The 15,837-nt window shown below is 46.5% G+C and overlaps 1 protein-coding gene across 1 annotated transcript in view; it reads right to left on the bottom strand.

Annotated features, from left to right (window-relative positions):
• Positions 1-15,837, bottom strand: part of ptprz1a (protein tyrosine phosphatase receptor type Z1a) — a 177,181-nt gene that overhangs the window by 3,433 nt on the left and 157,911 nt on the right. Inside the window, 9 exon segments of the mRNA XM_055650225.1 lie at positions 941-1,076; positions 3,341-3,483; positions 5,641-5,775; positions 7,194-7,322; positions 8,859-8,932; positions 10,632-10,725; positions 12,568-12,714; positions 13,898-14,033; positions 14,979-15,142. Of these exon segments, the coding sequence (XP_055506200.1) occupies positions 941-1,076; positions 3,341-3,483; positions 5,641-5,775; positions 7,194-7,322; positions 8,859-8,932; positions 10,632-10,725; positions 12,568-12,714; positions 13,898-14,033; positions 14,979-15,142 (1,158 nt within the window).

Raw genomic sequence — 15,837 nt, 5'->3', positions numbered from 1 at the left:
CGAACCTAAACTAAATGGAAGGTAACATGAACTTCCCCAGACTTGGCAACAAGACAAGTGTTAAAAATCCTTTGAATGATCACTAAAGAAGTGCCTTCATTTTCCTCCTGTATCATAGTTATAAATTGCACAGCAATGTAACAGCCTCTTTGACCCACACTGACTAGGCTGCCCCATCTACACTAGTCTCACCTACCCATATCCCTCTAAACCATGTACCCGTCCAAGTGTTTTTTTTTTTAAACTGTTGTTGTAGTTAGGGTTGCCAACTGTCCTGGATTAGCCGGGACTTCCCGTATATTGGGCTAAATTGGTTTGTCCCGTACGGGACTGCACTTGTCCCGTGTTTGACTGCTCGAGGGGACTGTCAGGTCCTTCCCCATCTCACCCATCCAGAGGTAGCCCCGTCAGTCAGTCGGCAGCCCGGCCAGCTGTCCGACCTTCGGACCTTCGCTTGCCACCGACACCACCACCCCTCCTTCTCCTGACCGATCATCGGTTCATCAGTTGGAGGGGGTGCCGGACTTTGTGTTCGACATCGCGCGGCCCGGTCCAAAACTCCTCTGCTGGCCCGCCGGCTGGGCTTAGTGTGCAGTCCAGCAACCCGGGCCCACTCATCCTTCACCCAGCCACGGCCGAGTCAGTCAACAAAGTGCTGCCGGGAATTTGTTCCTTATTTGGGAGTGAGGAAGTTGGCGACCCTAGTTATAATATCGACCTCCTCTGCCAGTTCGTTCCATACACCCACCACCTTCTTCCCATCTCAACCTGTGTCCTCTGGTTTTTAATTTTCCGACCTGAGTAAGAGACTGTGTTTACTTGCCCTATCTATTCCCCTTATGATCTTATACCTCCATACGTTCACCCCTCAGCCTCATACGCTGTCTTTTAAATGCTGTTCTGTGGTTGTTCTGAGCCTTACACAATACCAGGGACTTACAATCTCAGTGAATATGCCAGGCCTCATCAAGTTGATCATTTTCGCCACTTGATAAACATCCATTGAGTTTTCCCTCTCCAGCTGATGCATCAGATTAGTCAGAGCACAGAAGGTGCCGGCTGTTATTCCCCCGTGCCTGTGGAGTTGAAGGAAAGTAAAAGTTTTTTTAGATTAACAACACATGGGTCCCCGTGACCCCGACAGGACGCCTGCCTTGCCTGCCGTGGAACAGAGGGGGAAGCCTGCGCATCCCAGAAGACCAGGAACCAGAGAGGAAGGTGGTGCGAGTTGGCGACAGATACTGGACAAATGATGGTAGAAAGGGAGGGAGGGGGGGGGGGAGGGGGGGGTGGCAGAGATAGATAGATTCTTGATTAGTACAGGTGTCCAAGGTTATGGAGAGAAGGCAGGAGAATGGGGTTAGGAGGGGGAGAGATAGATCAGCCAATATTGAATGGCGGAATAGACTTGATGGGCCAAATGGCCTAATCCTACTACTATTCCTTATGACCTCAAGGTTGGCTGCGGGAGGTGCCCCCGGGACTCGAAGTTTGAAGGTGGACTGAGTCGGGATAACAGTTCACTGGACGATCGGATAGAGGCAATGGCGGCAACGGGCCTTAATAGCCAGTTGTAGTTGGGACGATGAAATGGTGCCAAAACGATACAATACGATGTATTTATTCCAGGAGGGAAATTGGTCAAAGCCTTAACCACTATTGCATATAGACTCAGTGGGATGTTTCTTTGCATTAAGGGCTAACCAGGTATTGTACTTATTATCTATGGCAATAATCTCACTGATCTGTATGCAAAATAAATGAGACCTTGGTACATGTGATAATAAAGGAACCATTGAACCATTAAATGAGTCCCTCTCTTAGGAAAAAATAAGAACATCTCACACCTACTTAATACCTCATCATCATCACATTGAAAACATCAACGGGCACGGTGCCTTACAGTACGACAGTGATCGCAACTTCTACCGAAGTGTGGATGGCCGTTGGCCCGCTGGGAGCTCATCCGCCCTTTGACAGGTCTTGTTTTTGGTCCTGCTGGGGGTCCACAGCCCCCTCCTCACCTGTCAAACCAGGTGGGGGAGACGGTTTAGTCGCCGACTATCCAACCATGGAGCAGGTAGCACGGGATTACATGGTACCCGTGGCGGGGGTGGGGGGGGAATCTCATTGCCTGCATGAACTCCGGGCAAAGTTCATGGTTTTTTAATTAGACTAACAAATGAACCTTTACAACTCCATTTAAAGCTGGAAAAGTTGCATTAACAAGCAAACATTCCATTTAACTTCAAGTCCACACTTTTACTTAAACATGCAACAGGCCTATCCACCTCCCAGCTCCACAAAGAAGTCCCAGTAAGTGTGTTGTAGGTTTAATAAGGTTCACAAATGGGAAAAGATACTCAAAATTGACTCAAGAAATTCCACTTGTGGGACGACAACATAGAACAGGTCAGCACAGGAACAGGCCCTTCGGCCCACAATATTCGTGCCGAATGCAATGCCTAGCTGCACTGATGTCATCTGCCTGTATGTGATCCATATCCCTCTATTCTCTGCTCCTCCAAGCCTCTTAAATGCCACTATTGTCCCTGCCTCCAGCACCACCCCTGGCAATTAGTACCAGGCCCTCACTATTCTCTGTGTAACACACGTACCACGCTCAGCTTCATTAAACAAAGGATCTTAAGTACCATTATCGTACTTGCCTCCACCACAGGACTTGGCAATGCGTTCCAGGCCTCCACCCCACTCTGTGTACGAAAAACCTGCGCCGCCCATCTCCATTAAACTTTCCCCTTCTCATCTCACAGCTGCGCCCTCTAATGTTGGACCTTTCCACGCAGGGGACAAGGTTCTGACTGTCTACCCTATCTCTGCCTCTCATCGTTTTTTTATACTCCCCAAAACTATCAAATCTTCCCTCAACCTCCGACTTTCCAGAGAAAACAATCCAATTCAACCTCTCTCCAACCTCTCTCCTTGTGACCAAAACCCTCTGATCCAGGCTGCATTCTGGCAAACCTCCTCAGCACCCTCTCCAAAGTCTCCGCATCTTTCCTGTAACAGTCTAATCTGTTCGGGTGTCTTCAAATCATCCATTCCTCCAGGGTCCAGAGTACCGTTGCCTAACCGTACCTATTCTCCTAAGACAGGCACAAAATGCTGCAGTGGCTCAGCGGGCCAGGCAGGATCTCTGGAGAGGGGGAATGGGTGACGTTGCGGGTCGAGACCCTTCTTCGGACGTCCACGCTCCTTTCCTGGAGTTCCACCAAAAGGCTAAAAAGGCAAACATGACATCTTCCTCTTCGAGAAAAAGTTTTTTTCATGAAGAAATGCGACTTGTGCAAGCAGTGAAAGATAGGGAAAGGGAACTCACTCATCATGGACGATTATTGGCCCATCCCGAGTAGCAGCAGCTTCTTGTATCACATTGAGGAGCTCAAAGGTTTTACTTATCGGCCCATCTGGATTTGGCCACTTTGGAGCCTGGTAGTGCCTCACCTCAAGCACGTAGTCATCCTGCAGAGCAGGGGAGTAAACAGCAGATAAGCATTGCGATTATTGCAGCCTTTTATTCAGCAATAGAAAACATAATTACGTGGGATAACAGAACTGTGTGTGAATGGGTGATCGATGTTTAGTTTAGTTTAGAGATACAGCATGGAAACGTGCCCTTTGGCTCTCTACCGTTCACCCGTACACGAGTTCTATCCTACACGCGAGGGACAATTTACAGAAGCCAACTGATCTACAAACCTGCATGGCTTTGGAAAAAATCGGAACACCCGGAAAAAAACCCACACAGGTCAAGGGGAGAACGTACAGACAGCACCCGTGGTCAGGATCGGACCCGAGTCTCGGGCACTGGAAAATGGGGTGCTGTCTGTACAGAGTTTGAACGTTCTCCCCGTGACCTGCGTGGGTTTTCTGCGGAAGCCCCAGCTTCCTCCCGCACTTCAAAGACATTAGACAATAGGCGCAGGAGTAGGCCAATCGGCCCTTCGAGCCAACACTGCCATTCAATGTGATCATGGCTGATCATCCCCAATCAGTACCCCATTCCTGCCTTCTCCCCCTATCTGGACTCCCCCAACATCGGGAACATGTTTCCTGCCTCTAGCTTGTCCAAGCCCTTAACAATCTTATATGTTTCAATGAGATTCTCTCTCATCCTTCTAAACTCCAGAGTGTACAAGCCCAGCTGCTCCATTCTCTCAGGATATGACAGTCCCGCCATCACGGGAATTAACCTTGTAAACCTATGCTGCGCTCCCTCAAGGTTTGCCTCAAGGTTTGTAGGTTAATTGGCTTGGTTAATGTTAAAATTGTCCCTAGTATGTGTAGGATAGTGTTAATGTGCAGGGATCGCTGGTCGGCGCAGACCCGGTGGGCCGAAGGGCCTGTTTCAGCTCTGTATCTCCAAACTAAACCAATAAAGTCTTGATTGATTGATTCATTCAATCATGCCAAAGATGGACACAAAGTGTTGGAGTAACTCAGTGGGTCAGGCAGCATCTCTGGAGAAAAAGGAGGTTTCGGGTCGGAAGACTTCTTCAGACTTAGATCTGTAACTTGTTCTGGCGAGACGTTAGAAAATGGCTGGAGATGTTCACACTGCGTCAATGTAGCACAGGTGGTGCAAAGAATTGTCACGGAGACAGCCAGAGGAAATGGAAGCATAAAAAGCTGCAAAACTGCTCGTTGCCGCAGCAACCCAGGATTTTTCTGTTATGAGAACAAAAATCAAAGCTGGGGCAAGAATGCTAACCACCCGAAATGATTAAAAATATCTCTTTAAATGTGACGGTGACTTGATGCAGATGTGATCACCACTGTGAAAAATATTCATAATTAGGTGTGGCTTGTGTTCAAAGATGAATTCAACTCCAGCACAGAAAGTAACAAGAGTCCCTTCACCTCATGTTAGTGTAACACTCGCAATCAGTACTTCTTAAACTATTTCAGTGTCATTCACCCGTGTGTCTTTATCACAACATTTCATACACCCTCGACTAAATTTTCTTGTGTTTTTTTGGTAATTTTCCTCATTCTCCCTTGTGTATAATTTTATATTTAATTAATTTTGCCACATGAGCAAAAAACATAAATTAGCTCATTCACCCCAAAATAATTCCATTCACCCTTGGGTGAACCACTGCTCTACCAGTTTAAGAAGCACGGCTCTAAATCATGTATGTTAACCATGTGTAGGAAAGAACTGCAGATACTGGTGTAAACCGAAGATAGAAGAAAGGGCTGGAGTAACTCAGCAGGATAGGCAGCATCTCTGGAGAGAAGGAATGGGTGATATCTTTGTATTGAATCCTCATGTATTGTCTTTCCACTGACTGGTTAGCACGCTACAAAAGCTTTTCACCGTACCTCGGTACACATGACAATAAACTAAACTGAAAGTGAAGACAATAGACAATAGGTGCAGAAGTAGGCCATTCGGCCCTTCGAGCCAGCACCGCCATTCAATGTGATCATGGCTGATCATCCACAATCAGTACCCCGTTCCTGCATTCTCCCCATATCCCCTGACTCCGCTTCATTGCAGTAAAATTCATTGATTATAGACAACAAACAAGCTGGAGTAGCGCAGCGGGTCAGGCAGCATCTCTGGAGAAAAAGGATTAGGTGAGGTTTTAAATTTATCATTTGCTTTTCTTTTACCTGCGTTGCTTCCAGAATGAAATCGTGGATGATGAGCTGTTCTTCGTTTGAAAGACACAAGTTGCTCTCCCCGATCAGGCTCACAGTAAACGCTTCATAGCTCATCGGCACGTCTTTCTTCGGCCAGTACGTGGTCTGAAGATCAGTTAAGGAGACATCTGTGTAAATATCCCAATCATCCAATTCTACAATTATCATGAAGGAAATATGCATACCTTCACTCAGGTGCTCAGGTGATTCTGGGGAAGACTCACCTGAGCCAAAACGCAAAGTGTTGGTGGATGTCAGTGCGTCGGGCAGCGTCTGTGGAGGGAATGGACAGACGACGTTTCGTGCCGGGACCCTTCTTCAGATGCTGCCCGACCCACTGTGAGTTCCTCCAGCACTTTGTGTGTTTTCCTGCATCTGAAAATTCTTCTGTCTCGAATGGTTTTGGCTAGCAATGGCAAATGAGTCGGGTACGAGGAATCTGTGACCACTAGGTTCAAGAATAATTTCTTCCCAGCAACTAGCATGCTCTTGAACATCACACAACACTAACCTCAGCAACAATTAACTGTAGATCTTTGGTTGCACTATGGACTTTTTGGTTTTTGCCACAATTATGGCGCCTAGTATTACTATTTTTTTAATTTTTTTTTTACTATTATTATATTTTTAACTTGGTGTATTGCATTTATAACCTGTTAATCTGCTGCAAGTATAAATTTCAATGTTCTGTTATTGGTTAATATGACAATAAAAACATTCTTGGCACTTATTACCTGTAAATATCTGACTGAAATAGAAAAGTAACACTAGACAATAGGCAATAGGTGCAGGAGTAGGCCATTCAGACCTTCAAGCCAGAACCACCATTCAATGTGATCATGGCTGATCATCCACAATCAGAACCCCTTTCCTGCCTTCTCACCGTATCCCCTGACTCCGCTATCTTTAGGAGCTCTATTTAACTCTCTCTTGAAAGCATCCAGAGAATTGGTCTCCACTGCCAGGCAGAGAATTCCACAGATTCACAACTCTCTGGGTGAAAAAGTTTTTCCTCATCTCCGTTCTAAATGGCCTACCCCTAATTCTTAAACTTTTCACTCAGAAGGCGGTGGGTACATGGAACGAGCTACCCAAGGAGGTAATTGAGGCAGATCCTGTAACAACAGTTCAAAGACATTTCGACAGGTACATGGACGGCAAAGCTTTAGAGGGATATGGGCCAAATGTGAGCAAATGGGATTGGGGCATCTTGGTTGGCACGAATAAGTTGGGCCGAAGGGCCGTGCTCTGTGACTCTTAGCCATGCTTTGCGACATATATACTGCTGAATCCAATTGCCTCATTGCTCCAGTGGTCTCGAAACTAATTGATATGCATGTTAATAACAGTGATATTTGTACAGCTGGATCTGGTAATGGATAGGAAAGGTTTTAGAGGGAAATGGGCCAAATGTGAGGAAATGGGACTAGCTTAGATGGGGCATCTTGTTCGGCGTGAATGAGATGATTGAAGCATTAGAGTTAACCATTAAAATAGCATCGTGTTATATAAAGACACCATACCAGTCCTTGGTTGTCTGGCAGCATGACGATAATTTGAGTATTGTAGTCCCATATCATCCGCCAGAAGTCCTTTGTCGTGTGTGCCAGCGGGTGTTGAGTAACGATGAACTCATCAATTCGATGAAATCCCTGGAATTAAATACCAAGAGTGAAACAAAGAGATACAGCGCAGAAACAGCCGCAACGGCCCTCGGCGTCCGCGCTGACCAGCCATCCACTTTTATACCCGCACTAGGGATCATTTTACAATTTTACCAAAGCCAATTAACCTACAAACCTGTACGTCTTTGCAGTGTTGGAGGAAACCGGAGCACCCGGAGAAAACACAAACAGGTCATAGGGAGAATGTACAAACTGTGTACAGACAGCACCCAGGAGTCAGGATCGAACCCAGGTCCCTGGCGCTGATAGGCAGCAACTCTACCGCTGCGCCTCCATGCCCGTGTAACTGGGGCACGGTGGATAGCATGGGTAAGTCGGGCCAAAGGGCCTGTTTCCATGCTGCATGAATCTACGAGGCTGGAACGTTGAAATTTAAAAAACTGTTGGAAACTCTAAGTGGTTTTGCAGCACGAATGGAAAGAGAAACAGATTTAACGTTTCAGCTCCAAGAGCCCTTGTCAAAACTGAGCGCCTCAAATAAATATGATGGATGGACCATCCGTGGCTGGGTTATTCTCAGATCATCAACAAAAACAGAGTATAGAAATCGGGAGGCCATGTTGCAGTTGTACAAGACGTTGGTGAGACCGCATTTGGAATGTTGTGTTCAGTTCCGGGCACCATGTTCCAGGAAAGATATTGTCAAGCTTGAAAGGGTTCGGAGAAGATTTACGAGGATGTTGCCAGGACTAGAGGGTGTGAGCTGTAGGGAGAGGTTGAGTAGGCTGGGTCTCTATTCCTTGGAGCGCAGGAGGATGAGGGGTGATCTTATAGAGGTGGAATAGATCGGGTAGATGCACCGAGTCTCTTGCCCAGACTATGGGGAATTGAGGACCAGAGGACACAGGTTCAAGATGAAGGGGAAAAGATTTAATAGAAATCTGAGGGGTAACTTTTTCACACAAAGGGTGGTGGGTGTGTGGAACAAGCTGCCAGATGAGGCAGTTTGGCTGGGACTATCCCAACGTTTAAGAAACAGTTAGACACAATTAGTATCCCGCTCCTGCCTTCTCGCCATATCCCCTGACTCTATCTGAAGCAGAGCATTCCACAGGTTCACAACTCTCTGGGTGAAAAAGGTCCATGGATAGGACAGGTTTGGAGGGATATGGACCAAGCGCTGGCAGGTGAGACTAGTGTAGCTGGGACATGTTGGCCGGTGTGGACAAGTTGGGCCAAAGGGCCTGCTTCCACACTGTATCACTCTATAACATCAGCTGTTAACAGGCAACTGAATCATCCTACCACAACCAGAGAGCAGTGCTGAACTACTAGCTACCTTTTTGATGATGCTCGGACTATACTTGATGGGACTCTCCTTGCACTAAACGTTATTCCTTTATCATGTATCTGTACACTGTAAATGGGTCGAATTTAATCATGCATTGTCTCTCTGCTGACTGGTTAGCACGCAACAAAAGCTTTTCACTGTACCTCGGTACACGTGACAACAATAAACTGAACTGAATTGAAACTTGCTCATGCTGCTGTCAAGATGCTTACCGAAACATATGATGCATTGATGTAATCAGAGCCCTCAACGGTCAGTGTGGCAAGTCCAACTCTTGACCGTTCCACTGGAACCAAAGACAAACATAGTTACACAGATGGGACATAGCATTGGGGTGGACCAGCTCCTTGAAAAGACCAATGAGTATGTCACATGTTACATGTCACAAGAGAATGTCACATCACAGCCTGGTTTGGGCAACTTTATTGCCCCAGGAACAAAGAAGGTTGCACAAAGTGGTGAACGCTGCCCAGTACATTACATGTACGGACCTCCCCACCATCGATGGGATTTACCCGAGTCGCTGCCACAAAAAGGCAACCAGCATCATCAGAGACCCTGGCCACACACTCATTTCACCCAGCCATTAGGAAGCAGGTACAGGAGCCTGAAAACTGTAACGTTCAGGTACAAGAGCAGCCTCCTCCCTACAGTCATCAGGCTATTAAACACTGCAACCCCCAAATAAGTTCTGAACCTCATAGATTTGGGGGGCATTAAATTTGTCTTTGCCCTATTATTGTTCGTTTATATGTGTGGTTATATGTGTGCGCTCGTGTATTTGCATTTGTATATATGCGTGTGTGTGTGTGTGTGTGTGTGTATATGCGTGTGTGTGTGTGTGTGTGTGTGCTGTGTGTATATATATCTCCTTCTCTCGGGAGATGCTGCCTGTCCCACTGAGTTACTCCAGCATTTTGTGTCTACCTTTGATTTAAACCAACATCTGCAGTTCTTTCCTATACATACATACATACATGCATGCATATACTATATATATATAATTTCAGCCAACCCAGCATTAACGAAGGCAGGAGACTACAAAAGACTAATGATCAAACACTGCCAATGATAACCAAAACAGAAACTATGTAGTGAAAGCTGCACCTGCAAGACATTCAAGCCCTTTAACAGTCGTTCTATTCCCAATTCAGCATTCCATTATCTAAAATTGGAGCCAGGGTATTTGTTGAACATAGGAACAGGCCCTTCAGTCTGAAGAAGGGTTTCGGCCTGAAACATTGCCTATTTCCTTCACTCCATAGATGCTGCCTCACCCGCTGAGTTTCTCCAGCATTTTTGTCTACCTTCGATTTTCCAGCATCTGCAGTTCCTTCTTAAACCTTCAGTCCATGTTGCCCATGCCAAATTTGCAATTGTTTTAACTCGTGAATGTGCAAAGGATTTGTTTTGTGGAAAGCTCAATTTTAACACAGAGGAGAATGTGGGTGATGCTCAACCACTGAAATATTCCTCGGCATAGAGTCCTAACTCGCCCATGCCGACCCAGGCGCCCATCCATGCAACCCCACTTGCTCAACACATTCATAAGGTCATAAGTGATAGGAGCAGAATTAGGCCATCCGGCCCATCAAGTCATGCCTGATCTAACTCTTCAACTTCAACCCCATTCTCCTGCCTTCCCCCCATAACCTCTGACACCCGTGCTAATCAAGAATCTATTTATCTCTGCCTTAAAAATATCCATTGACTAGACCTCCACAGCCTTCTGCGGCAATGAATTCCACAGATTCACTACCCTCCGACTAAAGAAATTCCTCCTCATCTCCTTCCTATAGGAATGTCCTTTTATTCTGAGGCTGTGGCCTCTGGTCCTAGACTCTCCCACGAGTGGAAACATCCTCTCCACATCCACTCTCCCCACTGGCACGTTATTGGCAAACCTCCTTAAGTGTAAGTAGCGAACAACTGTATAAGCCACAAATAAGCATCAACACTGTCAAATGTTTGATCTTGAAGCCTACCTGGAATAATGGAGGAATTTCGATTCTTGTCTCTATTGCACTGCTTCAGCGCTGCAGAATAATCACACTGCTTGGCGTGAGGCTGACTCACCAGCTGTGGAGAGGAAGAGAGAGAAACTCAAGAGTCCACATATATCCTTAACACAGCATACAATGGGTATGGAGCCACACGCAGCGAGAAGGGTCAAGAGAGAGAGTTTTATTGTCACATGTCCCAAACTGAATAATAAAATTCTTACTCGCAGCAGCACAACAGAATATGTAAACATAGTACAGTGTATACACTATAATAAACATTTTCAAGAGAGAGTTAGATTTAGCTCTTAGGGTTAAAGGAATCAAGGGATATTGAGGAAAAGCAGGAACGAGGTACTGATTTTAGATGGTAGACAAAAATGCTGGAGAAACTCAGCGGGTGAGACAGCATCTATGGAGCAAAGGAAATAGGAAACGTTTCAGGTCGAGACCCTTCTTCAGACTGATGTGAGGGTGGGATGGCGGGAAGAAGAAAGTAAGAGGAGGAGATAGTGGGTGGAGGGAGAGCTGAGAACAGCCATAATCATATTGAATGGTGATGCTGGCTCGAAGGGCCGAATGGCCTACTACTATAACTATTTTTCTATGTTCTATGTTTCTAAAATGTTCAGAATAAATATATGTGTATGGATGTACGTATATACGTGTGTGTGCATGTCTGTGTGTGTCTGTCTGTGCGTGTGTGTCTGTGTGTGTCTGTGTGTATAAATGTGTATATATATATGTGTGTGTATCTCTCTCTCTCACTATATATGATATATGCGCGCGTGTGTCTATTAAAATATATATACATCTTCACACACACATACCTCACTTGGTCAGGCAGCATCTGTGGAGAAGATTGATAGGCAGCGTTTGATTTGGCTCCCTTCGACAGATAATGCCTGAGTGTGAGGAAGGGTCCCAACCCGAAATGCTGCCCCTCTATTTCCTCCACAGATGCTGCCTGACCCGCTGAGTTACTCCAGCACTTTGTGTTTTGCTCAAGGATCCAGCATCTGCGGTTCCTTTTAACTCGATCAAAGGTTAAATATTGGCCAGGCCATTAGTGCCACGGAAATTATTTACCTCAACAATCCCTATTCAACTTCAGCAAATTGAAGAAAAACACAAAATGCTGGAGTAACTCAGGCGGGATAGGCAGCATCTCTGGATATAATGAATGGGTGATGTTTTGGGTCGAGACCCTTCTTCAGACCAAGAGTCAGGGGAGAGGGAGGCACAGAGATATGGAAGGGTAAGGTGTAAAAACGAGATATCAAAGGGGCGAAGTTCAAGGGAAATGTAGAGTAGATCATTGTTGCTCGGGCAAGGTGACAACGAGGCATACAAAGATAAAAATGTATTGGTAATCAAGGGGACAGTCAGACTGGTCGTAGATGTAGGATGGGGAGGGATGGAGAGAATCATAGAGTCATAGATATAGTGTGGAAACGTCCTTCGGCCCAACTTACCCACACCGGCCAACATGTCCCAGCTACTCTAGTCCCACCTGCCTGCGCTTGGTCCATATCCCTCCAAACTTGTCCTATCCATGTGCCTGTCTAACTTTTTGTTAAACGTTGGGATAGCCCCAGTCTCAACTACCTCCTCTGGCAGCTTGTTCCATACACCCACCACCCTTTGTGTGAAAAGTTACCCCACAGATTCCTATTAAATCCTTCCCCCTTCACCTTGAACCTCTGTCCGCTGGTCCTCGATTCCCCTACTCTGGGCAAGAGACTCTGTGCATCTACCCGATCTATTCCTTTCATGATCTTATACACCTCTATAAGATCACCTCTCATACTCCTGCGCTCCAAGGAATAGAGACCCAGCCTGCTCAACCTCTCGCTGTAGCTCAGAGAGGCAAAGCAAGGGTCTCAAGATGAATATTGTGTGAAGAATTTAAGAGCCTCACCTTGAATTGTTTCTCCAGCTTTGTTTTTCCCAATGGTCCTGGTGTCAGAAGAGCATTTACGTAGGCGTGCAAATGGTTGGCAGGGACTTCAGTGTCCTTATTAAGGATGGCTTCCACTAGGGCATCATGTATGAAGATGTACTGCTCCTGTTGGGAACCAGAGGAGACATAGGACTGCCACGTTAGACATGGAACTGCATAATTGGCTCAAGAGATTATCTTGCAATCACACCAAGTGTTAGATACACTGAATGGTTTCTGCACAAGATCAAACCGGCAAATGAAGTATTTGTTCAATACAATACGATACGATAGAACTTTATTTATCCTAGGAGGGAAGTTCCTCTGGCAAATAATCATAATACACAACAAGATACAAGGGGGAGGGGGGGGGGGGGGAGAGAGGGGGGGAGAGGGGGGGGGAGGGGGGGGGGGGTCTAAAGAGTGGGGAGGGGGAGGGGAGGGGAGCAGAGCCATTCAATCATGGGTGGTCTACCCTTCCCTCTCAACCCCTTTCTTTCTCCTGCCAGCAATGGAATGGTTGTTCAGTAATGGTGACCTTTAACCAAGCACATCTGGCCAGAATGCAGACACAAAGTGTTGGAGTAACACAGCAGGTCAGGCAGCATCTCTGGAGAACATGGATGGGTGACGTTTTGGGTCGGGACCCTTCGGAAGTTAAACAAATGCAGATTTGTTTACATACAGGATGGTGGGTGACCAGGGAGAACTTCCAGTATGACCTTGGGAAGAAACCTATCCTGCATCCCAGAAGGAGATAAACGGATGGTTCTGGGCGACTACTGTGCCAGAATAGGAACGGCAAAGGTTCAGAGGTATGTAAAATTACCTTTTCTGGCAGATGCTGCCCCCACCCCTTGTGAGTTTTGGCGCTCCAGCGTTTTTAAAATGGGCTTGGCTAAAGGTCACCATTACTGTTCAACCTAGTTCTGGCATTGCAATTCAAAGCTTCTACTAGGTATGTTACAAAACTTACCTGAATCGTGGCTGAGCATAGGAATTTTGGCAAGGGTCATGATTGGAACTACGTCACCAAAATTCCTTTTCTCCAGAAATGCTGCCTGACCCGCTGAGTTACTCCAGCGTTTTGTGTCTGCATTCTGGCAAGATGTGCTTGGCTAAAGGTCACCATTACTGTACAACCTTTCCTGACACTTTTCCTTCATCAACCTTGTTTTCTTTCTGGAGCTTGGACGGCCTGTATCTCTCCAGGCAAACTTGCCAAATTTGGCATTGCAATTCAAAGCTTCTATATTCAAAGAAAATTACTTGGGAGTAAAACTTGTTCCAAGCGGGGCAGTTTTCTTACCTCTGTTTGCACTAGGTAGTTCCTTTGTGTTCTGATGTGTTTGAGCAACCCCAGTACGTTGACAGTGCCTTTCTGTTTGATCTGCTGCAACATGCTGTCTATTAAAATGTATGTGCCAGTCCTTCCAACACCAGCACTGTGAGAGAATGGATAGAGAACAACAAAAGCCATCAACTTAACAAATGCCTCAACCCTTCACTGACTCCATCTATACAGCATCAAATGATCTGAAGAGATGATGGTGCGGCCCGGTGGCGCCGCGGTAGACACCCGGGTTCGATCACGACCAGGGGGGAACTGTCTGCACGGAGTTTGCACGTTCTCCCCGTGACTGCGTGGGTTTTTCTCCGAGGGCTTTGGTTTCCTCCCACACTCCAAAGACTGGCAAGATGTGCTTGGACACTACAGGTTTGCAGGTTAATTGGCTTGGTATCAATGTAAAATTGTCCCTAGTTAATGTGCGGGGATCGCTGGTCGGTGCGGACTCGGTGGGCCGAAGGAGGGTGGCGGGTACATGGAACAAGCTGCCAGGCGAGGCAGAGCCCTTTCCGATGGACAATCAGATGGGGGCTCGTTAATGTTAGCAGTGACCGTAGCAAATCTATATTTAGTTTAGATGAGTTTGGTTTAGAGATACAGCGCAGAAACAGACCGTGTCCGCACCAGCCAGTGATCCCCGCACCCCGACACTATCTTACCCACACGAGGGAAAATATATATTTATTCCAAGCCAATTAACCTACGTCTTTGGAGTGTGGGAGGAAACCGAACATCTCGGAGAAAACCCACGCAGGTCACGGGGAGAACGTGCAAACTCCTTACAGACAGTGCCCGTAGTCAGGATGGAACCCGGCTCTCTGGCGCTGTAAGGCAACAACTCTACTGCCGCGCCCCCACCAATTGTTTCATTAGAATTTCTGTTGAACATCTTAATTGCCATTTTATCTTAATTCTCCAGGTGGGAGAGATGGGATGTGATTCAAATCAATTGCACACGTATCTAGCATTACTTTCTATTACTTTCTAAGTACGTTCACGTGCTGACAAAGCAAGAGATTTTGCATTGAGTAAAGTAGTGTACCTGCAATGAACCACCACCGGCCCTGCATGCTTGGCCTTGGCCGCTGCTGAGTGCTGTATAAATGTTAGTACAGGCAGAGCATACTCTGGAACACCCATATCAGGCCACTGGGTGTAATGATACTGCAGCACCATGTGATCGTTCTGCCTGCCTTTCACTGATCCCTGTTGTGGAGCAGAAAGTTTGGGTACAGCGTTAATGTTCTTCCAAAGAAGGAGGGACAGAATCGGCCTAACAACGCATCACAGTCACTACAAACATTTGGAGCAGACAATACAAAGCTTGTCCATACAACATGTTCACAAACCTTCCTCTGTCTGCCATCTCTTCCCCACCACACTCCCTTTGGCGTCAGGGATACGGGGAGAAGGCAGGAGCTGAGGGGGGGGAGTTTCTTTAGTATGGGTGTCAGAGGTTATGGAGAGAAAGCAGGAGAATGAGGTTAGGAGGGAGAGATAGATCAGCCATGATTGAATGGTGGAGTAGACTCGATGGGCTGAATGGTCTAATTCTGCTCTCATCAAATGAGCTTTACACTCTTTACAGGCAAGTAAGCATGTAGGTTCAGCAGGCAGTGAAGAAAGCTAATGGCATGTTGGCCTTTGTAACAAGAGGAGTTCAGTATAGGAGCAAAGAGGACCTTCTACAGTTGTACAGGGCCCCAGTGAGACCACAACTGGAGTATTGTGTGCTGTTTTGGTCTCCAAATTTGAGAAAGGACATTCTTGCTGTTGAGGGAGTGCAGCGTAGGTTCACAAGGTTAATTCCCGGGATGGCGGAACTGTCATATATTGATAGAATGGAGCGACTGGGCTTGTATACACTGAAATTCAGAAGGATAAGAGGATATCTATTTGAA

Source organism: Leucoraja erinacea, chromosome 19, assembly GCF_028641065.1.
Source record: "Leucoraja erinacea ecotype New England chromosome 19, Leri_hhj_1, whole genome shotgun sequence".
Classification (NCBI taxonomy): Eukaryota; Metazoa; Chordata; class Chondrichthyes; order Rajiformes; family Rajidae; genus Leucoraja; species Leucoraja erinaceus.
Note: the sequence above shows the minus strand (reverse complement) of the source record. Positions and strands in the feature narration are given on the sequence as shown.